Source organism: Monodelphis domestica, chromosome 1, assembly GCF_027887165.1.
Source record: "Monodelphis domestica isolate mMonDom1 chromosome 1, mMonDom1.pri, whole genome shotgun sequence".
Lineage (NCBI taxonomy): Eukaryota > Metazoa > Chordata > Mammalia > Didelphimorphia > Didelphidae > Monodelphis > Monodelphis domestica.
Window position 1 is genome coordinate 663,564,685 of NC_077227.1, and position 27,644 is coordinate 663,592,328.

The 27,644-nt window shown below is 35.3% G+C and overlaps 1 protein-coding gene across 3 annotated transcripts in view; it reads right to left on the reverse strand.

Moving 5' to 3' along the window:
• The window catches only part of CAMKMT (calmodulin-lysine N-methyltransferase), a 529,198-nt gene that overhangs the window by 46,751 nt on the left and 454,803 nt on the right, over window positions 1-27,644 (reverse strand). For all 3 annotated transcript variants that reach the window (XM_056822285.1, XM_007476878.3, XM_056822328.1), the window contains exons 4-7: window positions 26,175-26,235; window positions 24,263-24,317; window positions 23,148-23,211; window positions 9,994-10,060 (exon numbers count right to left, since the gene is read on the reverse strand). In XM_056822285.1, the coding sequence (XP_056678263.1) occupies window positions 9,994-10,060; window positions 23,148-23,211; window positions 24,263-24,317; window positions 26,175-26,235 (247 nt within the window). The remainder of the gene's footprint in view (window positions 1-9,993; window positions 10,061-23,147; window positions 23,212-24,262; window positions 24,318-26,174; window positions 26,236-27,644) is intronic.

Genomic DNA, 27,644 nt, shown 5'->3' on the forward strand with positions numbered 1-27,644 from the left:
GTTAATAAAATATTAAGAATGTTCATTATTAAAGAAGTTTTAACATTCTAATATAACAAGAGATATTGATTTTAATTCACCCTTTAACTATAACTTCACTGGGTTATCATGAGAAAATCTCAACCTTTCCTAGAATATAATGTGATTTATCTGTAAAATGGGAACACAAATATAGAGTGGATCCCAAATTCTTATATTAGCAAAAGTCCACTTTTCAAGTCTTGATTATGTAGACAAATGGAAGGTAACATTGGCAGAGATTATCTAAGACCAGATAAGACAAACATGTATTTGATTTTCTTTGAACAGATTTACCTTTCTCATATTTATTTAAGTTGATATTTAAATACATTTGTAAACTGTAGGCTACCTGGGTGAGGAGGGGAGGATGAAGGAGGGCTAGGCCTGAAGGAAAATTCACTATAAATAATTGCAAATTAGATAAACTGCATACATACAATTAATTGACTGTGTATAATTTGCTTTCCTTTTCTGAAGGTTTATGATGCCTGTAAAATAAACAGAATAAGTAGGCAGAATTGGTTTTAATGGATAGAAGGCTGGGCCTTTTAAATCAATTAAGTGCTAGTGAGTTTAATGAAAAACTCCCAGAGAGTATTCTAGTTTATCAATTGTATGTTACTGGCTTGACCTTGAGACTAACTCTTAACCTTTGACCCTGTGTGACTTTGACAACTGTCATGAAACTGTAAAGAAAAAGTGATTCAGAGTTCAAAAGTGAGATTCAAATGTCACCTGACATTTGGCCCACCTTGTCTTAGTGACCTACATATTCTACCCTGGGTAAGGAGGATTGGTAAAGAATTTTGAGATCCTTGAATGAAAGGTACTAATTATTTTACTAATTATATTTTCCATCTCAGATTTCTCTGATTCTATGATCATGACAGCTGATTAACTTACATGGTACCAAAACAAAGTAATAACAAAAATCATAACTAATGGATTATAAATTACAGCCATGTATCCTTTGGGTCCTAAATCAGGAAATTAACAAACATTTTCATTCTTTACATTTAAGGTATGTTCATGTCCAATCTCTGGCGAACTGGCAATCTTTTATTTCCTACCAAGTCCGAAGCAGCTTTCCCAGATTAAGAAAAGAAAAGCTCTTCTGAGCTTTGGCAGGGATGGAATTTTACGGGGATCCCTCTCCAAGATAGTTTAGTTACATGATATGAATTTCAATTTTAGTTTTCAGTGGGCACATATTGAGAAACTTCTTTGGAAAGTAATTTGTCATCAGATTAAATATAGTTTCTTTATTGTTTAAAAGTCCAAATGTGGGATTTTCCTCCCAGTCAATGACAGTTGTTTGCTGACTTTACCAGGCTTGGGAGTTCTGGCAGTCGGACTGGCTGTCTGTGACTGCTTCTGCCCTATTCTGAGTAAGTGTGAGGCCTGCACCAAGAAGAACATATTAGAACTAAGAATGAGCATGCCAAAAGACTCACTATAACTGAGTTTTTGAGGAAAAGATCCTATTTATTCACTATAGGTAAAGGGAATTACAAAGGAGACAGTGCTCAGGACATGGAGTGAAATAAAATGAAGGCGTAGTATAGAAATAGATCATTCTGGGTGGTTGACATGGGTACTTAGAAGTGTTGATTATGAGCTGTAAGTGAGTGCATACAGACAGGATGTGAGGAATAGGAAGCCAGCCTTGAAGCCAAGGGAAAAAGTGAGTTCAAATGCCTCCTCTGCTGCATATTAGTGGTATGGTCTTGGGTAAATCTCCTAAACTCTAATTGCTCAGGTAACTCTCTAACACTTTAAGTTGAAGAGAGGATGCTGATTTGGGTTGATAAAGGGAGTTTCCTATATCAAGGAATACACAGTTCAGTCATCATCTATATCACTAAGGGATTTTAGAAGCTGTCGAACCCAATTCACAAGATAACAAAAATAATTATAATTTGTTTAATAGCTACTATGTGCCAAGCACTCTGCTAAGCACTTTATAATTCATAATTTTACAAATGTTTAATTTATAAAAATGAGATCATTATTATCTCATTTGAACCTCATGACAAACCTGTAAGGTTGGTGCCATTATCATCTTCTTTCTACAGTTGAGAAGACTGAAGCAAAAAGAGGTTAAGTAACTTACCCAGGGTCCCATAGCTAATATGTGTCTGAGCCTAGAGTTTAACTCAGGTCTACATGGCCCCAATGTGACATCAAGCTGCCCCTTTACAGACCAGGAACCCAAGGCCCACAGAGTTCCAGTGACTTGCCTTGGGACACACTAGAAACCAGCAGCAAAGCCTGAATCTGACCTCAGGTCTTCTGGCTTCAACTCCAGTGCTCTTCTCACTATGCCATATATTGCTTCTTTTAGGAGAAGGCAAGGAGAATAAATTGGTTTTCAATATCTATCAGAAGTTTGACCCTGGATAAGTAACCTCTCTAAGTCTCAGTTTCCTCATCTGTAAAATGGCAATAATAACACCTATTTCATAAGGTTATAATTAAAAGAACTTTGCAAACATTAACACACTATATAAAATAATTATTATCCAGAGTTTGAGATGTATTCAAAACAGATACCCCTCTTTTATAACAGAAAAAGAAAATGCAGACATTTAAAATATATTAAAAAAAACTGGTTAATGTCCTTTTGGGAACTTCTCCTGTAAGAAGACTGAAGAGCAGGCATGATTTCCTGCCCTTTTATCAATAAACTTGGCGATTTGATCATTATTATGTTAATGACAAAAGCACAGAATAATTTTGTATCTCATATCCAAGACAACCACTGAAGAAAGAATTGCTTCATCAAGAATTGCATCCTTGCAATTTGGCTATGATATAATTTCACATATGGATTTTAAAACTAGGAACTGAAATTGGTAAAATTAACATGGGTTCATTATAGTAAAAAAATAAAAAAGTCTCCAAAGAGAGTCCTCAGCTCCTTTATCTTCATTGGCTGCAACTCCTTTCCTCCTCCCAACTACCCAAAGGAAAGATTACTATTGAGTCTCATCACCAGCATGTCCATAGGTCACAGTGCATAAATTTGTGGTTGACGGGAAGCTCATCCTGAAAATAAGTCACTAATCTAATAAAATAAAATTGCTGTTTACCTCTTCAGAAAGCTTGATTTATCTCTTTGCTCTTAAAAAACTGTTTAGGCCCCATGAGATTTATTAGAATTGTGACTCCCAAATAAATACAGGTACAAATCTCTACAACTATAAGCCTTAGGAAAAAAATGTGTCCACTATGGAGGATATAAAGAAGACACAGACATCACCTTTGGCAATTCGTAATCTAGTTGAGAATACAACACAATTCAATAAATGTTTATTAAGTGCCTACAAGAGTAAGGTGCTGGGATTTAGGATACAAGGACAAAACAAAACAAAAGCTTCCTGGCTAGAAGGACCTTATGTTTTAATTTAAAATACATGCACAGATATAAATAATATTAACAGAAAAAGTAAATTTAAAACTTTTAATTTATAATTAAATATTGTGATACCTGTAATACAGGTCCCATATGTTATAGATTTCAGTGAAAGGAGAGAAAAGTGGGGGCTGTGGTAGTAACAGAAGGCTTCACTGGGGACGTAAGACCTGAGTTGTATCATAGAAGATGGATTTGGATAGGGATTGCCTTTTACCTTCCTTCATATCACTAGCACTTGGCAGAATACTTGACACATAGAAGATATTTAATAAATTCTTGTTGACTTGACCATTCTTCTTTGAAGTTCTATATTAATTATGTAATTACAACTTGCTCATACTCACTATTCATTTTCTTATTTCCCCTGGGTGATATTCATTTTCAATTCTTTGAGGGCTGTAGTGCTCCTCTCTTATAGATATACAAATGTTTAGAATGTTGGTGTTAAAATCATAGACTTTTGTTTCCATAGGAAGCTTGGTGTCAAAAGAAACTGCCATTTATTGAAGGCAAAAGATCTGTTCTGTTCCTCTTTAATCCTGAGCCCAACTCATTGTCCATTTTTACTGTTTGCCCAGACATCCATATTGATGGCCAAGCTCTGTAGATTGTTCTTTTGATTGTATGTCATAATTTGATAAAATGCATTCTTCTTCCACTTGGTCTTTCCTGGGTAGATGATCAGGGCAAATTATAAATTGTTATAGATCTCTTCCAAGAGGCTCTGCAATGTTTCTTGGCTTAATACAACCAGAACGATGCCATTAACAAATGAAAACTTTCTATCCCTTTTCAATTTGGATTCTATCATGAATCTCCTCCACCATGGGGATAAAAACCATTGGTGAACATGTTTTCCTATTTTATGTCTTGTCTGTTATTGGGGTTGCTCAACACAGATATTTCATTGTTATGTCTTTCAAAGAATCTTGAATGATTCTGAAATCTGGATGGGAGATACCTTGTTGGAAGCAAGGTTTAAAGTCTGTATTTTGCTCTATTGAACCAAATGCTTTCTAATCAACAAATGCGCACAATATGATCTTGTACTCTCTAGATTTCTGTCAGTTGTAAAATGGTTATAAGGTTCACTCCCAAATATTGTTTGCAAAGACTTTCTTGTACTTAACTAATATCTTCATTGAGAATGCTCTCAATTTACTTGTATATAGATTTTATACACATATTATTTAGATGGGAGAGTAGGTTTATAGGCAGATAGCTTCTGATGTTCTCTCAAGTTCCCTTTTTCAGTAATAATAAAGTTTGAGATTTTCTTCTCCATGACCTTTAGGATCTCCCCCTCTTTCAAACACTTTGGGAAACAATATCTCAATTTTCTTGCAAATGTGCTGCTCTTAGCATAGATCACCTCTGTATCATGATGTAGGGGTGTGGTGGAATCAACTCCAACAGGCTCACAAGAGTCTGCTATTAAATTTTCTACGTGAGCATTTACATTTCAAAATTTTCAAATGCTGCAAATCATACTTGATTAGTTTTATTGATTTTCTAGACTTAAGAAAGTAATGATAATGGGAAAATGTTAAGAATGCAGATTACTACTAATTAGAGAAATGCAAGTGAAAACAAGTCTGAGGTGCCACCTCACATCTATCAAATAGGTCAATATGACAGAAAAGGAAAATGACAAATATTAGAGGGGATGTAGAAAAATTGGAATACTAATACACTGCTGGTGGAGTTGTGAAAAGATCTAAACATTCTGGAGAGCAATTTGGAACTGTGCAGAAAGGACTATAAAATTGTGCATAAACTTTGACCTAGCAATACCACTCTAAGTCTGTATCCAAAAGATTTTTTTTTTTTAAAGAAAAAGGACCTATATGGACACAACTATTTATAGCAGCTCTTTTTGTGGTGGCAAAGAAGTGGAAACTGAGGAGATATCTATCAATTGGTGAATGGCTAAACAAATTGTGGTCTATGAGAGTTATGGAATACTTTTGTGCTATAAGAAACGAGGAGTAAGATTTATTTCAGAAAACTTAAGATTTAGATGAATTGATGCAAAGTAAAGTGAAGAGAACCAGAAGAATATTGTGCACAGTAATAGCAATGTTGTATAAGGATCTACTATGAATCACTTATTTACAGCAATATTAAAATTCAAGAAAATTCCAAAAGATTTATCTTTAAGATGTTACCTTCAGAGGGGAAAAAAACCTGATGAAATCTGAATGCAGATACTTTAAAAAACTTTCTTCATTTTTCTTGGGTTTCACTGTTTTCTTATGCTCATGACTAAAATGGAGATATGTTTTGCATGATGACACATTAATAATCTATATCAAATTGCTTGGTTTCTCAAGGAATGAGGAGATAAGGGAGGGAAAGAATTTGGAGCTCAAATATTTTAAAATGAATATTGAAACTTATTTTTACATGTAATTGGAAAAAATAAAAATTAAAAATTAACAAAAGCATACAGATTAAGCATTCAAGTTTGTTCTGTATATATATTTTTCCCCAGTGAGCTCATTATTAAACATTTACTAGAATACCTCTGGTAGGGAGACTCTTATCTGATGGTAAAGTTTGATTTAAAAAATTCTTGCATATCTTTTCTTTTTTTCTTCTTTTTGTTTTCCTTCATAATAATAAATTCTTGTTGCCTTCTTCCATTTCTCTCTTAAAGGCTCTTAGGTGATTTTAATTAGTTGGCTCTGGTATTTTGATCTATCGCAGTTAAATAATTTTTCATAATAAACAAAGACATGATATAATTATCTATATATCTCAGTCAAATGTATCTCTATGAAGATGTAGTATGTTATAGGAAATTGATTTATAGAATCTCTTAAGGTATTCTTAATATTAAGTTTCTTATAATGTAATTGGTTGTGCTCATTTTTTGACTATCATATCACACTCATGACTTATATTAAGCTTGCAGTCCACTTCATATCTCTAGATCTTTTCAGATGAAGTAGCCTATCTTATACAATTATACTGTTTTTTTAAAACCCAAGAACAAGACTTTGTTTCTTTTTGATTTAATGTTATTAGAGGTAGCCCATTGTTTTATCCAATTGAGATGTTTTTGGACTTTAACTGCCATCCAACCTGTCAGCTGATTTACCTTACTTGATAACCATACTACCCTTTATCTGAAAATGGGCAAACATTTAAAATAGCACAAGGCCAAAGACAGATTCATACAGAGCCTCATCTGAAAACTTCCAGTTTGACATGGAACCACTATTCTTTGGATCAGGCTATTCAACCAATTCACAATCTGCCCAAGTGGTCATCTCATCCGTAACAAATAAGAAAGAGGTTTCTTCAACTTCTCTAAAATCTAGGTAAACTATATAACAATAACACCCACGACTGTTCTCTAGACAATAAGGTTAAATCAATAGGCTAGAGTCTGAGGCTATTGGATCTTGAAAGCCTGCTATTGGGTCTTATAAGCTCTACTTTGTTTGACTACATATTTCCTGATTGTTTCTCAACATGTGTACTGAAACCCTACTGAAAACCAGCTCTTTCTCTATTCTCTAAAAGAGAATAACATAATCTAAACATCATGGCAATAGAGACCAAGGAGCAATCTCAAATTGCCTATTTGGATTTGAAGATTATATTCTGAAGAAGGCTAACAAGTTATAATGAACTTCATATTCATTTGTGAATTTTGAATGGTTTATCTCACCACTATCAATATGACATTTCTGACATTTCACATCTAAGTTTTATAGAAAGATCACCTCATTTCTTAAATAGCACATTAAAAAATTTAAATGGGCACTCATCTTCCTGAGCTCAAATCTAGTCTCACACACTTACTAGCTGCGAGTGACCCTGGGCACACCACTTTATCTTGTTTGCCTTAGTTTCCTCATCTGTTAAATGAGCTAGAGAAAGAAATGGCAAATCATTCCAGGATATTTGCCAAGAAAATCCCAAATGGGGTCATGCAGAGTCAGACATGACTGAAAAATGACTGAACAACAACAAAAATAGGCACTGGGTTAGACTGATTTCGTGAAAGGAGCAAAAGGTAGCAGATAACTAGGGCTAACTAGCAAAAGATATACTCAGAACTGGAAAGACTTGATGATATACAAATGCCAGAAACTTTGGGTTCCTTAAGAACATTCAGACTCTTCAGAGACATTTTAAGGCAGTTAAGCATTTGACTTTCTACTCTGTAAGTGGTTAACTGTCCCTGTATATGTCACTTCTTTTACTGGCTATCTTTAATAACTATCTTATATAGTTTCTTGTTTATCTTGTCCTATGGCAAAATGTTTTGTGCATAGTAGTCATGATATAAATACTGGCTGAATGAACAACAGCCTTCATGTTTAAGGGTGTAGATACATATCCAAAAGATAACATGGGGTTAGAACAGGGTAGGGATATCTAGACAGTTTTTGGTGAAGGGCAAGAAAGTTACTTTAGATAAAAATGGTTATTAGAGAAGGGTTCTGTTATGATATATGGAGGAAGAGTGGGAAATTGTGAGAGATGCTAACAGTTAAGGCAGAGATCCTTCTCTATTTAATGAGTATAATATGAACAAAAATATTCTCCACAGGCAGTTCATTCATTCTACTGTAGAAATAGTATTTCTTATATTTATGTTTCTGGTATCACAATTTTACTTTCCTCTTGTTCTTCTTCCCTATGGGTGGAGTTACAGGAGACATTTTGCCATCACAAACCTCCCATGTCAAGCTTTGAAGTATTTTTTTAATAGCAGAAATATATGGCTCACATATGGGCTTTGTAGCTATGGTAAATACCTCTTAGTTATTTGTAGCTGCTGTTATTTCCTACCTCCAATTTGGAGGAGGAATTCTACAGATGTGTTGAGGCACTAAAAAAGAACACTATACTATATCTTAGCTCTTTTGTAAAATGTTTCTTTTCATTCTTCTCTCATAGAACTAATGCTTTCATCTTATCATCCTGGATATGGGTGTGAAAGCAGTGGTTATGAGGGTAAGGCAGACATTACAGCAACAGTAGGCAGCTTCCTCTTAGCTTCTTGAAGGTTAAGTGGTCAAGTATCTTCTTAATATAAGATCAGGGCACTTGAGGGCCTGATTCATCCATCTATTTTCTGGGCAAGTACCTTAGGAGAGTCTGGACAAAATGCTTTCCGAGGTTAAGAGAGAAGAAACTGACCATGATTATTATGGGAGAAGAGAGTAAAGTCATCATCATGGAGGGCCCTAACTAGTACAATATATGTACATAGGTTTATGTCGCCTTCTATCTCAGAAGTGTGTCTTAGAAATGGAAAGCTAAAGACTAGAAAAGTTCATATTTTGAGCATTTTGGATGTGCTCTGGGCTGAGTCACCACATTTCATTTTGTATGTGATTTAATTATTTTATGCAGAAAATGCTCTTGCACTTACCAAGTTAAACACTTGACATTTTTATCCCTTAAAATGCAACATTTTAGAAGTCTAGATATGTTTATTAATTAGTGATTATTAACACCCAGTAAACAACATTATGCCTTGTAAAAACACAATCTTTCTTCACAGCATGGAGCTGAAATCTATTATTCACTGATTCCATATGCTGAAATTCACTCAAATGGTCACAAATGACCTTAAGCATTAGATAAATGTAAATGAGGACAATGTAGAAAATGTGCTTTTGATTGATAACTAAAAGACCAGGTTTGAAATCATGACAAAAGATGAAGTCCCATACAAAAGTGTATGGTAATCTCCATTCTGTAGTTAGCACTGTCTTATAAATGAAGGGAATATATAGCTAAGGGTTGACCTTCCCTCTTTTCTCTAGTCCATGCTTAAGGCTACAGGGATACATTATTGGTCTTTTTCAATTTTGTATAGAATAATGAGAAATATTGCACATTCCAGTCAACCTACTTAAGTATCATAATAAAGGAGACATTTTTAAAGCCACAGACTATATTTACCCACTTATGAGTAAGAGTCATTGCTACTTCCCATTAGTCTGATATTGTCAATCATTTCAGCTTTTAAGCACTATTAGCTTAAACCAACCCATTTTCTACAGGAGAAAGAAAAGCATTCTGGACATAGAGGAAACTCAAAATGTCAAATGTTGGAAGATTCATGTGTGGCTAAACAAACAAACAAACAAATACTGGAAATAATGCCTATGGTAAAAATGCATCAACAGGCGATTTATATTATACTAGTCTATTTTGGATTCCATAACTGATTGTTTCCATGATCTATTTTTTCTATGAAAAAAATGTGCAAAAATATCTCTCTCCAATATACATGTATACATGTATTTATATATGTGCTTTTTTATATGTATCAATGGACTCTTGCCAAGAATGAATATCTTTACTCATTCAGGTCAAAATTTGAAAGAATTCTATTTTGTCTTCTTAAACATCATCAAGAAGTTCATTCATAAAAACATTACCAATTAAGCTTCCTATCACTTAATTTAGTATAATCTCAGCCCACAGAGTTCCCAATACAGTTCTGTTCACTAATTCACCCACCCACAACACCAAAATGAGCAGAATACATTGGAATGTTTTCACAATTAAAAGTATCTTACCAGCTTGATACTGCTTGAGTCTTAAAAACACCTTCCTTCTGGTTTCTTGCGATGATATCATTCACATCTACGGGATACAGTTAAGAATAATATGTAGAGTAATGGTTACCTGTATTTTTATCTCTTTTTTACTTAAAAGGAGACGATTTCAACAGTGTGGGTCTTGTCTACACCAATATTGACTGCAACCTTGCCACACCTCCAATTAAAAATTTTTAATCGCTTGGCCAACTTCTAGTGTCTCCCTCCTTAGCTAGTCTAGTCTTAGAATGATATTACATCATTAAACCACTATTCAAAGTTTGTCTAAATTGATAGAAATTATCAGTTGTGAACTACTGGTAAAGTATTTTTGAATCTGAGGTTAGTTCCATGCGTGTCAGGAGGAGAATAAAATTCTTTTCACCCTTTAGCAGATTATCTTTATAAGTTTTTTGACTAAAAAATATTAGTTGCTGTATGGCCAAGCCTCTGGGCCATATATCCTTATACATATGCATAGAAAAATATATACACACATGTATGTATAATTGTAAATATAAAAATGTGCATTTTATGGCATCTTCTAAGGGGCAACATGAGATAGTAGAAAGAATAATGGAGTAGAAATCACAAGGCCTGAATTATATTTGACAGATATCTTCTTACTTCCACACAATTTTGGCCAAGTTGCTTCTTGTTTCTGGGCCTCAGCTTCATTGTCTGTAAAATGAGAGAATTATACCATTTGCTCTCTAAAGCCCTTTTTCTAATATTTTGTGATGACCTCATTTCTCTTAATTGACCTTTCTCATATTGTGTGCACAGAATACCAGGGGAGGGGGGCATAGCTTTCCTCCCACAAGTTTTTATTCCTTTGCCCCTTTTCATCTTCTAATCTGGGTTGAAAATTATTCTACTTCCCCCACAGCTCCCAGGGGCTTCCAGGGGATAAACCTGCAAATTTACCACAAGGGCTATAGTTTGGCAAAGGGACTTGGGTCACTGCTGGCATGGAAACATCTTTCCTCTGTTCTCATCCCAGCAGTCAATGCAATTCCTGCTCACTTACAGGGACAATGAACCCAAGTGGAGACTATAGTATAGTCAGGCCTCATATAGACACTAAACAGGCACTCTTACAGGAACTCCTGATGGAGCTGCTGCCTTTCTGAAGAAGTGGGGCGAGGGGACATAGACTTCTCCAAAGCTTGATTCTTGGTTTCCAAGGAGCAGGTCTAACTCCTTTAACTAGATACAAGAATTTCCTAGAGTTCAGTGCAGAATACTAGTTGCTGGAAGAAGTTAGAACTCTAGTGAAGGGTATCACAGGCCCAGTTTTACATAAATAAGAAAACTGAAGCAAACAAGGCCCAAGTGATATTCCCTGAAAGCCCAAAGCGGCAGAACCATGAAGAGAACTCAGATTATCTGAGCCGCTCTAAGTATAAGACTGCCACAATCGCCCAGCAAGAAGAGAGCCACGGGAATCTCAAACCCATGTCTCTGCTTGAACCACCACGCACACTTTCTTGTCTGAATGAATGAGCAGGTACTGTGATAGCTTTTCTCCTCAGGAGTAGGTAGAGAAAAGTAATTAGGTCTCCTAATGAAGGGCTTTGTTGAGGTTTACAAAAGTGCTATAATGCAGATTTTTTTCCAGGTGAACTTTCCTGTATGCAAATTAAATACCGTTAAATTACATTCATTAAAAAAAATAAAAGAGACTAATTTGACTACTTGTTTTGATTAACTGAAATGACACAATCGGCCTACAGTTCTGTCTATTTCAGGAACAAAGTATTTCAGGAAAATCTTCTAAATTAAATGTCTTGCAAAAAGGGACAGCTGACATCTTTATTTTTCAAAAAAGAAAATTACTAAAGAGTCAACTGATGACTGTTCCTGATCAACCTCCCCCACACTCTGACCACACCCTACTAAGTGTTTCCATGGAATTCAACAGCATGTTCCAATGTGCAGCATACACCTGTAGAGCCCTATGAGTGCGTGACTAATCTAGCAAGCAAAACATATTATTTTGTTAGGGAAGGTAATACTTCTTAGAAAATAGTCACAATGAAGTTAAATTATATAACTCAGAAACCTATTAATATTTTTTAGTAAACATCTTAACACTATATATTTTTATACAAAGTATAAATCCATCACTCCAGGAGTTTGAGGTTCAGCAAGTATATGAACGTATATCATAAAAGCAAATTCTTTTTTTTTAATAAAATTTTTCATAGCAATGTTTAGGCTGTGCTATTTTTAGAACTGGAGGGAATGTCTTTTGTGATTTAGGAGTATTTTATTTCAAGTGAATGCTAGTGAAAAATGGCACAACTGTTTTAAAACATTGCCTGAATGGATACATTCTTTTCCCTACTCCTGCCCTACTTAGGTAATTTAGCACAGATTTTGAGGTAGCTCATAGTAAGTCAATACCAACAATGGTTCTTATTCTCCTTACATTATAAAAGAAATGGACTTGGAGGGTCACAAAATCACAGAATCTCAGGGTCAGAAGGGACCACAGGGGCTATTTTGTCCAGTCCAATACATGCTTGAATAAAAACCTCCTTTGTAACAAATCCAGTATCTATAGCCATCCACCTTTTGCTGGAGGGAGTCCACTACCTTCTGCGGTCACACTCTTCAATAGGGGTAGTTGCTAGGAATCCTCCCCTGTCATTTAGACCACAATTGCCTCTGTAACTTGTATCCTTTGCTACTAGCTCTGTTCTCTGGGGCCAAGCCAAGCAAGTCTAATCTCTCTTCCACAGCCTGTAAGGTTTCTCTCTATTCCAAATGAAACTTCTCCAGTTTTTCATTTGATCCATATGATACAAACTTGGGGCCCTTTTACCCCTGTGCCTGTCCTTCTCTGGATATTCTTCAGCATTTCAGTGCAACTAATTATCCTTTCTATAATGCAGCATCCAGAATAGAACACAATATCAACAACGTGACTAATTTAGAATATAGTGAGATAGACTATCATCTTTTTTCCTCTGCTGTAGGACTCTATGCCTTTCATTAAACACACATGAATATTTCTATTTGTTGGGCCCTCCTTGATTTAATAAGATCACAGTTAATATAAAAACCCTAACATCATGCAGCTAATTTCTTTTTGTCTATCATTATAATAACTATTATTGGTATTTTATATTTGCAATAGCTATTTCAGCCTGTAATTACAATAACTTTGTTGGCCGCGATCTCATAGTTAATTCTGAGTAAAATAATAATAATAACAATAATAATAATATTGACAACAACCACCACCACAATGATAATAGCTAACATTTATATAGCATTTACTATATACCAGGAAATGCTGCGTGGCATTTTACAATTATCATGTCACTTGAGCTTTACAACAACCCTGGGAGCTATATGCTATAGTTATTCCCATTTTCCAGAGGAGAAAACTGAGCTGTTTCTCTAGTGATTTATAGTTTAGTTCTGCCGGCCCTGTCTTATGTTTATATGACACTATTTTGAATGCACGGGGAAGATTTCACATTTGTCCTTACTAAATTTCATTTTATTCAATTTGGGCCAACATCTTTCATGGTCAAGATATTTTTGGATCCTGAATCTGCTAAATGTAACAAGAATTTCTATTTATGTGGCATTTAAAGAAATGCAAAATAATATATGTGTGTACATATCTGCACATATATTTTCTCATTTATTGTATGATGTGTTATCACAACATTGCCTCATCTGCAAATTTGATATGCATATTTAATACATTGGGAAGAGTATATAATACCAGGGGCCAAATGTTGCCCTCTAAACTGGAACGTAGACTTTAGAAGGATTCATAGAACTATAAGATTTAGAGTTTTAAAAGACTTTTGAGATAATTTATTTCATTCATTTAATAGATAAGGAAACTAAAGCCCACAGAAATTAAATGACAAGAACACATACTATTAAGTGGCAGAATCGGAATTTGAATGCAAGTCCCCTTGACTCCAAATCCTTGATGCTTTCCACTCTACTGAGAGGTAGGCTAAGGGCTTATAGTGATTTTCAATTAACTAGATATAGTGCAATTATCTTTGATCCCCCTTGTCTAGGTAATATGGAATTCTCGGGTTATATAATATATGCTTAAGGCTAAAAGAAAACAGGCATTCTATCTCCAGACGCTCCTCTTAAAAAGAACACCTGATAGAGACAAGCTTACAATATAGGATTCCAATTTTAATTTTGCCTCTGGCGATTCTTCCTTCAAGCCACATTTTTTCCCAAATAATAATATGTAAACATAAATTTCTATAAGGTCATTTAAAATATCTATTAAAATTAAGTATAATTTAAGAAAGCATTTTAATGTTTGATACATTAATATATAGTATTATATAATTTAACATTCAGTAACTCTGACTCATTTAAAATGTTATTCCATTTTCCTTATTAATAATCACACTGCAATAATTTCACAATGCAACAATTTCTTGAGTTGTTATTTTTAAAAAAGGATAAAATTATATAACGATAAGACTATAACATGCCATTCATTTTGGTCTGAAGATTAAATGATTAGTCTGCTTTGGAACTACTTAATAATTTAACTCTGGGAGACATTTTTATGTGTGCTTATTATTGAATTGAAAAAAGAGAAGGGTCATTGATTCATCAATTTTGTATTCCTGCTTTTATAAAATGAAATAAATTTAACAAGTACATTTTTTCTTATATACTTTACAATTTCATAACCTCCTTGAGGACAGGGGCTGTGTTTTACTTCTTTTTGTATTCTCAATGCTTGCCAGAATATACATTATATACAATTACACCTAGAATGCACTTAATTGTGTTTTAAAAGTTGAATTTCCTAGTTTACTTTGAATAGATTTTTAAGTTTATGCCTAAGGACATTTCCTTCTTTTGGTTTAACATTATGTCTCACCACATTGCAGAGTTGTAGTCTAGTAAAATATGTTGTTGAGAATATTTTTGCTAAATGAAGTGTATCTCCTCATTGTATTTTTTTAGACAAAGTTTTTTCAATGAAATGTGTTGACCCTTTATTTAATTTAATAAAATCACAGTCAATGTGAAAAAATTAATGTGCATCTAAAGAAAGCAGATCACATTCTGATAAAATACAAATAATATTCAAAATATTAAGAAAATTCTTTTTTGTAATTAATAATCACACCATTTTGTCTAGACCTCCTATTTCCATATGTGATTCTCCCTTATTTCATATTGTGTGTGTGTGTGTGTGTGTGTGTGTGTGTGTATTTCCTTTTCAATAAATTAAAAGCTCTTCAATAGCAAGATCTCTGATGCCAAGAAAATCCCATTGGCCACAATAGATCTTTAATGAATGTTGGTGGAATGAACAAATTGTGATTATGCTGAACTGTTGTGCCCTGAACTTAACATTTCACTAATGTAACTAATAACTAGAAGTTAGGGATGTTTAGTACAGATATGAGAAGACTGGGGAGGGGTACCTGATAGTAATCTTCACATAATTGACTGTCTGAAGTAGATTTGTCTTATGAATTAGGGTCAGTTGGAAAGTTACAAGGATGCAGATTTTTTGGCTAATTTTTGGGAGAGTCTTTCTATTAGAAATATCCAACAATAAAATGTATTACTTCATAAAAAGATGAGGGTTTTTTTTTGTGCCCAGAAATGTTTACGCAGAGATAGAATGACCTGTAGTATTTTAGAAAGGACGCCAGTAAAGAGTAGAATGTTGGACTCCATGACTTCCAAGTTCATAAATCCAATATTCTATGATTCTAAAACAAGCTCATGGGGAAGAAATTGTTCAAAACGAGACTACACAATGTCAGAAACTCTGGCAGGACAATGACTGCTCCTCACACACTGTTCTTACCACAGAGATGACAACCTCTAATGCTTTGGCAGTTGTTCATCAACATCAATGCACCTACTCTTCCAAGTACTGTTTGCTATACCGATGAAATCTGCACACCTCTCCTGTTGTTTGGACTTCCTGGATTGTCTGTAGACATTCTTGTCTATTGCATTGCAACTGGCTAGTGTCAAACAATGAACACCTAAAGAATAGAATGTGCTATAAAACTGGTTGCCTAACTGACTCTTTAGGAGTTGCTAACTCTTTAAGGTGATGACCATAAGATTTGGAGTTAGAAGGGGTCCTAAATATCGTCTAGTCCAAAGCCTTATTATATAGATGAAGAAAGGGAGGCATAGAGAGGTTGGAACTTATTTAAGTTCATATTGATAGTAATTTTTTGAGTTGGGATTGAAATCTGAGTCCTCCAAGTCCAAACTCAGTGCTCTGCCTAGTATATCTTGTTACATTTTACTGAGCACTCATCGTTGTCTGATGTAATCTAATGTAATCTAAACATCTAATAATGTCTTACATTATTAGCCAGTAGCTAGAACAGTTCATTCAACTAAAATTTTTTGATTACATACTATGTATAAACAATACCAAGTTCATCAACAATATATTTAATGGGCTATGTTAGCTTGCAATAACATCATAGAAATGGGAATGAGCAGAAAATAATAATCCCAGGTTTAAGTTCTGGTGGGTACCAAGAATCTATAAAAATTCATTAATCTTTTAAATTAGGCTTTGTGTTAGGTTAAATAATGTTAGGTGAATGATACTAGAATTTAAATCTAGACACTATCTCCTAGTGGATGAAATATGCTGGTTGTTTTTTTTAATATTTATTTTTTTGCATTTAAATGCAATAACCATTTTTAACATATATTTTCCAAATTATAAGATCCAGGTTGTCTCCTTCCTTCCCTTTCACCTTTCCCTGAGATGGTTAGCAATTTGATTTGAGTTATTAAACATGCAAAATATGAAATATGCTTATTCTTACAGACTATAAGATTCATTACTTGGAAGTTTTATAAGTTAATAAATACTTGGATCAGAGTCATTCTAGAAGTGTAATGCCAAGGAATATGGTATTTGGATTTGGATAATACATTTGGCTCTGCCAATCCCAGGGTGATCCATGGCATGGGAGCCAGCATTCCAAAGCTGATGCTCAAAGCTGTGGAGGGCTCACTAATTCTAGGTACTGTTGTACTAGGTACTTCTATGTCATTCTTTCTCAGAAACCTTCAGTGGTCCCCCACCCTAATCACAAATGAAAAAAAAAATAGCTATAGTCTCTAATTCATGAAAGCCAGAACAGTAGAGGAATAACACCAGAAATTTCTCAGTCAATGCTTATCCTCTTTTTCTCATTTTATGTGCCACCAAGGATTCTATTCAACAAACATTTATTAGATTCTGACTGCATTCAAAAGAGTTCCTAGGTGCCAAGGATACAAAAAAATAAAAGTTCTTGTCCTCGAGGAGCTTATAAACTTCTGAGGAAAGGGGAAAAGAATAAACACGTATCTAGCACCTACTATGTGCCTGGCAGTGTGCTAAGCACTTAAGAAATATCATCTCATTTGATACTTTCAATAACCCTGTGAGGGGAGTGCTATTCCGATTCCTATTTTACAGTTTAGAAAATAAAGGCAAACAGAAGTGCCAGGGTCATGGAGCTAGCAAGTGTTGGAAGTTGGATTTGAACTCATTTTCCTGACTCCAAGCTCAATGTACTATTTACTGTGCCACCTAGTTGCCAAAACAGAATATACACAAGTTAATCAAGATATATACTTAGTATACACAAAATAATACAGAATAGAAAATAGGGGGGGGGAGAGAGAGAGAGAGACAGAGAGAGAGAAAGAGGCAGAGAGACAGAGAGACAGACACAGAGACAGAGACAGAAAACTAATGTCAAGGGTGGATGAAAGGAAGGTCTTTTTAGTATTTGAGGTACTACAAACATTCATAAGCTAGGAATGAGTACTTGATTTTTTCTTTGTTTTGAGATGCCAAGATTTCACTCATGTGGTTGTTCCTCTGATCCATTGAGATTTTAATCCCATCACGCCTTACTCAATAGCCTAAAAGGCTGCTGTGGCCAAAAAAAAATCATTACTGGTGATCCATCTCTTCTAAAACATTTGGTGGGGCTCATATATAAAAATTTAACTGCTTGACAAGAAGCTACCAGTGTTTTGTGTTCCACTAGCAGTGACTATGAGAATCAAGGAACACCTAAACAAAATATTGAAAGGGGTCTTTACCCATGGTAAGATTGCAAAAACAAAGGTGGGGGAGTGAGTGCTATAGTAGATAGAGAATTATATTGTAAACTGAGAAGATGATATAGATAATCATCATGATCATTGGTCAGAAAGACTAGTTTAAGTCCAGACTGGCTGTATGAAAGTCAACCTCTCAGTGTTCCAGGCAACTCTTGTTACCGAGGTGACAATTTACATGAAAGGAGAGTTTCCTTATACAGAAGTTCCATTTGCCAATGAAATTATAGGTTTGTTGCTGTCCCTAACCCAATCTTATCTGTGTAGATGTGATGTTCTCCCCCTCGGCCCCTTGGGTGTCATCATTGTTTTATTTTATCTTTGTATCCAGAGGACCAAGCACAGTGCCTTCTTCATGGTAGCAACAATAAATGTTTTGCTGAATTAACTGCTGAATTAAAATGAACTTCTAGACTCCAGAGACTTTGTATACAGTTCTAGGATTCTTTTTGGTATGGTTCATTTATTCTCTCTATTCAGATGGATCTCAGATCTATATAATTTAGTCTTAGCTCCAGGCCTACATTACCAACTGCCCATTAGATATTTTAAACTGGATGTCTCATGGGCATATAAAATAACATGTCTAAAACAGAATTCATCCCCAACCCCCATCAACATGGAATCTAGAATCCCAAACTTATAGCCTAGTAAGATCTGATGAACCCCACGTTTTAGGACTAGCTTATAAATGGGAGACCCCAAAAAGCTTGCCCTTGTTCCCGTGAGAAACCAACTTGAAAGGAATCTCAGGCTAGCAGTTTCAGAGGCTTCTCCCATGGTACCACAGTCTCCTTCGAGGATCAAACTCAGGACCTTCAGCTTATGAGACTGATACTCTTCCTATTGGGCTAAGAAGGCCCTCAGCTTTTGCTTAGCCCCACCTAACTGGGATTGTCATTTACCTTAGAGTCCATTATTCAGGCTGAAACTGCTAGCCTGAGATTCCCTTCAGGGTGGGTTCTCATGGGAATAGGGAACCACGACAAGCTTTGGAGTCTCCTACTTACAAGCTGATCCTAAAACTTGGGGTTCATTAGGTCTTACTAGGCTACAAGTTTGGGGTTTCTAGATTCCATGTTGACACCCTCAAAGTCTTCCTCTTTTAAATATCCCTATTACTGTTGAGGACACCAACATTCTTCCAGGCAACTAGATTTGCAACTTTGGTGTCATTCTAAATTCCTCATTTCACCCCACATATCCAATCTATTACTAAATTTTGTTCTTTCTACCTTCACAGTATCTCTCAAAAACATTCCTGGCTTTTAACTTACAGGCACCATTATGGTTCAGACCCTTATCACCTCATAGTCTTCTAATTGGTCTCTGTGCCTCAAATCTCTAGCAATTCCAATGTCATCCTCCACTCAGCCACCAAAGTGATCTTCCTAAATTGTAGATCTGACCATATCATTCCCCTACTCAGAAATCTCCAGGCTCCCTGCTACTGCTAAGATCAAATACAAAGTCCTTTAACTGGCACTTTCATTTCTTCCCAAACTGGTTCCCTCCCTACCTTCCTAGTTTTCTCAGACTACTCCTCTCCATACACTCTGCTATTCAACTACACTGTCCCATGTCTCAAAGGTCCATCACTCCTTTCAGTGCCTTTGAATTGGTTGTCCTCATGCCTTCTTCACCTCTTCCTCTTTACTTCCCCAGCTTTCTTCAAGACACTGCTCATATACCATCTTCTGCAGGAGACCATCTCTCCTGGTCACAGTTGCTAACGTCTTCCCTTTAAGGTTACCTTACTTATACTTTAGTGAATTATATACATATATATCTATTATATATATATATATATATATATATATATATATATATATATATATATATATATATATATACCTATTTAATTACATGTTTTCTCCCCATTAGAAATACAAGGTCCTTGAGAGTAGGAAATGCTTTTGCCTTTCTCTGTATTTCTAACACTTAGCACAGGGCCTGGCACATAATAAATATTTATTGACTGACTGATTCTGACCCAGCTATTTAGATTAAGGACTTGGGGGAAAGTGAGAAAAATTAATCTGCTCACTTTCAGAAAACATTTAGAATTTTAAGCACACCCTAAATCCCAAAGTAAATGCTCTGAGGTATGTATGACTACATATTAAAGAATCTTACAGTTTTGAATGAGAAAGGACATTTTTCCAGATAAATATTTTTAATTTGAGACTCAGTGTATTGATATTTGGAGGAAATCCTAGTAATGTTTTTATTCTGATAAAAAAGGGTCTTATAAACTCTGCAGTACAGAGATTCAAAACTAAATGACCACTCATCATCTTAAATGTAAAAGGCAGATATGAAAAGGAAAAAAGGGAAACAAATGTCATGAATGGTATTCCAAATAAAAATAAAACTTGGACCTCATCAGCTTAAGAGAGAGGGAAATCAGACCCAGTTGCACTCATTAAATAGAGATAACAACAACAACAAAAATAATTTTTATAATGATGATAATAATACACAGGCAGATACTCAGATGCAGTGTACTCTTGCCAGGTTGATTTTCAATTACATTTCACTGATGTATTCATTTGTTTCTTAATGTGCTCATCTTGCCCATTAAGAATAATTAGCAGCTTTGCTTAGAGATTTCCTGGCTCCTGGCAGTGTTTCCACATTTTTTTGTTGACATTCATTTTTACTTTTGTAGAAAGTAATTTTTGGATAGTATACTATAACTGGTACATGATTTAAGCTTTCCAAATTTTATGGGGAAAGTGTAAACAGTAATTTTAAGGAGAGTTTCAGCCACAGAACATGAATAATATGCATAATTCAAGGTATTACTGATTCCTACAAAAGGTGGGCAGAGAACTAGAAAACAGTATTTCATTCATATTAATTTCATTCATTAAAAGAGATTATTATAAATTCCAGCTAACCATAAACTCTGTTAGTAAACTAAAATTAGTATTAAAAGCTGGCAAGAAATCATCACCAGCTTTTATAGTTTTATATCTGCTTTTTTATATTTAAGAAAAAGAAAATTAGGTCTGGGTCTTACAGGAAAGGGTATGTTAATATGGAACAACCACAAGATAAAAATAAGCACATCAGGAGAGACTGGAAGACAGTAAAATAAAACACAATACCCATTTTGGCATATGTTCTTGAAAGGGCTCACTCTATCTACATTATAAAGTTTTTTTTTTTTTTTGCCTCCTGCCCTACGGCCCCCCGCTATATTAAACCCATTGTAAAACCCAGCACAATAAAGTGCTCTGAATGCTGAGCTTCTGAAGACCAAATGTTAAAAATCCATTTTCTTGGGAGGGGGCTGCACCAATCATTTCTTTGAAAGGCCAGCAGAGTGAATGCAGAATCTGAGATGTACTCTATGATTTCAAGACCTAGGATGGTAGCTTCAAAATGGAGCCTATAAAGCATAGGTGTATTAATTAAATGACATTAACATTTTTACCCTTTGGGGAAAGCTTTATGGTTTAGTTCAATGAGAGGGTATTTTCAATACATTTGGATTTATATTCTGTCTAAAGACATTTCCCCAGTTTGGTAAAAGTTCAAATTGGTCTGTGGGACTGTTAAAAGAGGTAGCTGTCACCTTGCAAATTACACTTGTTACTGAGGCTTGAAAGTTTTTGTGGCTAAAATACCTCTCTCTTCTTGACTAATTATACCTTCACCCCACCCCAATTTTCCTCAGCTCATCAAATTGGGCTAAATGAGAATACCTAGTTCCTTCCTGATCCCTGGTTTTCCAGTGACATGCTAAGGAATAAAACTATGTTACTGATATAAATTCAGTTAGATTATAACAGCATCAGCTTGTCCAAAAATCGTTTGGAAAAAATTTCAATTTGTCCCTTCAGATCATGATTTAAGTCCTCATTGTAAAGAAGGGAGACCAAGATTAGATTGGTCCTGTTTTCTTCCCTGCATTTTTTTTAAGTCTGGCAGACAATTAGCTGGGTGGGGCTCTTCCAAGTGTACAAGTGGAGCTGAACAATGTTAGCTGATGTTCTTGTGCCACCCTTCTTCTTTAGTGTGAGTAGCCTGAGAGGGCTGCTGCAAATTCCTTGGAAAGAGAAATAATAATTAGTAGCCAAGTTCCCAAAATGAAAATCCAAAGCACACATGAAGCCATTTCAAATACAATTCAAAAAATCCAAACCCTTCTGACATCTCCGTTGGCCTAAGAATCAAATAAACTGTCTGTCTTTATGGGATGCAAATCTTACACAAACTGAAAAATCCAAAGCAAACATATCTTCCACTTTTCCTCTCGATTTCTAATGGCCATTAACCTTCCCTGAGCAAACCAGCTCTATGGCTGCAGTGGCCACAAATTATGCTTGCTTTCTTAAAGTACAGTTCAATTTCTCCCAACTCTGTGTACATATTAGTAAAGTATAATCTAACATAATAGGGTATGCACTATAATAACCTATTAGAAAAAAGAGAGATAGGTTTTCATAATCCTAAATAAAAGGCAATAATGGAAAACTGATAGCCATTTTAAGTGGAGGATGTAGATAACTTCAAAGCAATTATAGTGCTAACACTATTATAGGAGAGTAACAATATTATAGCGTACACCTCCCATAATAATATAAAGATTAATACTTGAAAGAAAACTGGAAGTAAATTTTTTCCTAGTCTCACCCAGAGCAATAAATACTAAATGAATGAATAATTTCATATAATGGCAGATTTTCTCCAAAGAATTTCACTGAAAAAAATAGAAAGAGAATATCTGAAAAGTAACAACCTGATTTTATATATTCTTCTGCTGCCCATAAATATGCACCTCTTTGATAAGAAGTGATGTGTAGAATATTTCAAAAGGAAAACAATACACTTTTGTTCACTGAATTCCATATATTTCTACTTTTTTAATTACTTATGAGGGGAAACTCTTTTTTTAAAAACATATATACCCCATGCTGTCTTTCTTTCTATCAATTGTTCCTCAGCCAGGAAAAAGGAACGAGCACAACAAACCCCGTTTTCTATCTGAATAAGGATACTTTTGATGGCCTTTTCATTCCCATCAGTTAACAGAACTTCTTTGACATCTGCAGAAATAGCAACCTGAAAAAAAAAGAGGGGCATAGCAAACAATGAGCAAATATGCTTGTCTGTGTGGAAGTGAAGACAGGAGTGACAACCCTTCAGTATCATGCTTCCTCACCTATTTCTCTGTAACAATCTTCAATCTTTTTTCATTTTATGTCTGCATTATTTTAATCATTCAATCAAATCAGTCAATACTTTTATCATTCCATTTGCGGGAGCCTCTATCTTGCTATCATTCTGTTCAGTAATTGCATTGTGACAGCGGATGATGGTATTCTGAGAGGCTTTCATTTGCGGGCTTCTGTTTATCTAGTAGAGCCATCATACGAGGCTGTCACTCTGCCTTTCACTCGGCTTCTGTCTGACTGCCTCATGCCCTTCATATAACTTTGCATTGCAGGCAGATGGCTTTGTAAGGGTAATTTTTTTGTGAGCTTTGACATGCTCGCACATTGGGCTGTAACCTCGACACATTGTATGAGAGCGACAGGTTTGTCAAATGCCAATCAGTGTAACAATATGCTTTTATTTGTAGAGACATAAAAACTTGTCTAATGCACTGTGCTGCTACATAATATCTCCTGAATACATGACTCAGAACCCAGAGAATGGTGAACGACGTTCCTGAATGGCCAATCTAATTCAAAAGAATCTAATTACTGAGAGCTCTGGATCATGTTTGTTGGTGTAATAATGCAGGCAAAACATTAGCAGCTATATCATGGTGCTCCAACTGTGATTCGCCAGGCTATTCCTGTATCTTAGCAAATGGGACTATAATCTGAAAAAAAAAATGCTTTAGCTATGGCAATGAAAGACCGTGCGTGGCCTGGAATGTCACAACAAGAGATATTGACTACACGGAGGTAAAATGTTTCTGCTCATCGAGGCAACCATAAAATCAATATGACCCGAAAGCAAGTCAATCTAGAAGGTCTCTCAAGGCTCGGCAGCTTGACCGCAGCTGATGCTGTTGACGGTTCTCTGACCCAGCAGTTGGAGGCACTGGAACATTTTTTCTTTTGTTCCTCCCTCTGAATGGGATTGGAATTGAGAAAAGACCTACCATGAGCCCAGCCAAGCATGTCATGCCACCCCCTAGCTCACACACAGCAAGGTCCCTGAAAGAGAGAAAAGAAATGGTAGAACCCATACAAATTAGATGAAAATGGCCAGAGAGACATATATGTTACAAGAACAAATTGCCATCTGCAGTAAGAACGACACTACCAGGAAGTTGTAGAGACATGACTAGGCTACCTCATGTCGTTTTGCGTTTTAAAAATAATTATGAAATAGAAAAGTCACAAAGCAGGCAAATCAGTGGGGGTTCCCTCATTAGTGTTCACTGCAACATTACCACCGCTGAGCTGAAAAATCTGAGAAGGTTCCCTTTTTTCCCTTGTCAATGGCGCTGTCTTTTAGAACTAAACTGGCTAGAGTAGCGAAAGATAATTGTCAGGAAAGGATAACACTGTTAATCCACATTCATTCCTTCAAAAACAGTTAGACAAGTAAATGGCGAATATATGTGTGTATACCTATATCTAGCCGCATACACACACAACCCACACAAATAAATGCACTTCGGTATGTTTTTTTGTTGCTTTTTTTTTTTAAATTCTGAAGCAAACATAATCATTTTGGAAAGGCAAACAGCCCCACAAAGAACAATTATACAAAGAGCATTTAGTAAGTAACACTTACATCACAAGTGACCCCAACACAACACAGTGATTAAACAAGGAGGAGCATATTATGGCTAAACCATCCAACCCAAGTAAGTAAGGCTACAGCTTTGACTCAGCCTGACAAAAGTAAGGCAGTTTAGAGTTAAGACTGAAAATCTGGCGTGGCACTCTGCACTTACCTTCCTCTTTGTGCCTAAGTATCTCTCCAATACGGGTGACATTCTCACCCAGGATGGGATGCTCCCTGATTGGAGCGCCACAGAAAAGCTTAAGCTCAGGGAGATGAGCAAATACTAGACTTTCAGGGCAGATTTGCAGCCCCAATTCTCAACTGCCCTGCTTTTTCTTTGGTACACTGAAACCTTCAGAATCATTTCTTCTTCACAGTTTGGGGAATTTCTTGCCTTAGGGTGAAAAGAAAAAGCAGGACTAAAAAGAAAAAGGGAGAGGATAGAGGGAAAGGACTTTCATATTTTTTTAAATGGACTTAATCGCCATCTAGTTGTTCAAAGCAATTATGGACTGGTTGGTAAATATGGACCTGAGGAGTTTAAAAAAATGTATGTTATTGAATCAGTCTGATAAACACATATTTTGAAAAACACGCGCCATGATTCCTAATGGCTCTTTTGGAATCATAGTGGGCTACTGAGTAAGTGCATATTTGATGACTTTGAAAAAATGGGAATTAAAATGAAAAAATCTATATTCTCTAGCTCTACTAGGCATCTTTAGGAAGTCTGAAAGAAGCAGTTATTTTAAAAACCCCACCAACTGGTTCAAACTAATATACACAGTCATAGATGAAAATATTTCTGTAGTAGGAGTTGATAATCATCATTTACGCTTTACAAACACATATTGTTAATTATATAAAATACCTTTAAATCCTGTGGTGGGATGGCATTTTTAAATAAGAGTAGTGCAGTGTTATTTATAAAATATTCTTTAGTGATTTCCTCAGTTGAAGTTGAACAATGTCTATTTTTTCTGACCTTCACAATCAGAACTGATCGATCAGGGCTTCACTTTTGTTTTCCCCAAATCAAAGTGAAATAAAATGCCTTGAGTGGAAATCAAACATCTTTGACATGTAGCAAAAAGCTCACTGTGCAATATTAGTAGCCAAAGGCCGCCTAGATTTCTTTGTCAAGAGCTACATGTTTTCACCTTGAACTTTTTCTTACAATTTACTGAAGACTTTAATCATGGAAATCTTTATACCATGCATGCAGATACAATACACCTAATGGCCTGCAAAGTATCTTTTAAAGTGCAGCTTGGTACCTGAACATCTGATTGTGCTTGAGGCAGTAGTAGGCCAGAACCTCTTCAGAAGGCCAGATACCTATAAAACACAAAGACAGGCACATTTTGAATAGAAAAGTCCTCATTTTTAGACTTTGTCATTATTTTAAAAGCCATTTTTGACTTGAGCCAAACTTAACTGTCTATTTGAAACCACACAGTATGCACATTTTTTTGGGCTAAAAAATGGGAATATGGTTACCATTTCACCCCAGAAAAATAACAATATGTCCTAGGTAAGTTTTTACCCAGTTAATCTTCCAGAAGAGTTCTAAATGACAACAAAGAACTATTATAAAGAGCAATGATTAAATTCTATGTACAGCAGTATTTTGCAATATGGGAATGTTTTTCAGCTAATTATTAGTTTTTATTGATCATTTTCTATGTAGTAAGTTCTGCATAGAATTCAACAATCACAATAAAAAAGCATTTATTAATAAACCACAAATTGCAGTGGGCTACAATGGATATAACAGAAAAGCCAGTCCTTGTCCTCATAGAGGTGTGGGAATATAATATATGCATTAATAAGTAAATATGAAATAAATGCAAAATATTTTGAAATGAGAGATTGCTAAAAATTGTGGGAGGCCTTATGTAGAAGAGGGTGCCTGATGTGAGCTTTAAAGAAAGTTAGCTAAAGCTTCTACAGGGTAGAGGTGAGGAGGGAGGGCAAAAACAAATGAAAAACCGTGTATGGGGCAAATTAATTCATGAGGGTCTTCCATTTAAACTTCTTGTTCAATCCAATATCAAATCCTATAGCACTGACTTCTTTTAATCTCAATGACTATTTCTACTGATTAATTCAACTAAAAGATGTTTATTTTTCAAACTATGGATGTCGAGATCACTTATTTAGTCAGTCAGATAGTCAATGAACATTTAATGAGAATCTAAGTGTCAGATACCATGCAAAAGACACTCCCTGTCCTCAAAGGAGCTCACAATCTAATTGGGGGGAGGGGGGGATAAACAGAGAAATATGTACAAACAAGCTATAAAGGAGAAAAAATAAGAGATAGGGAAACCACTAGAATTAAGGGGATGGGAAAGGTTTCCTGTAGAAGATGGGCTTTTAGCTAGGCCTTGAGCACTTAGCCCTATGGCTGAATTGGATTAATTTGTGCTTAGACAATTAACTGTGTATATGAAAGATAAAGGGGCAATTAGGTGGTTTAGGAGATAGAGTGCTGGGCCTGGAATCAGGAATCAGGAAGATTAATCTTTCTGAGTTCAAATCTTGCCTGAGATATTTCCAAGCTGTTTGATCCTGGACAAGTCACAACCCTACTTGCCTCAGTTTCATGTCAAATGAACTGGAGAAGGAAATAGCAAACCACTCCCAGTAACTTTGCCAAAAAAAACCTCAAATGGTGTCACAAAGAGTCAGACCCAATTGAAATGACTAAATGCTAACATGAAAAATATAACATTCAAAAATTC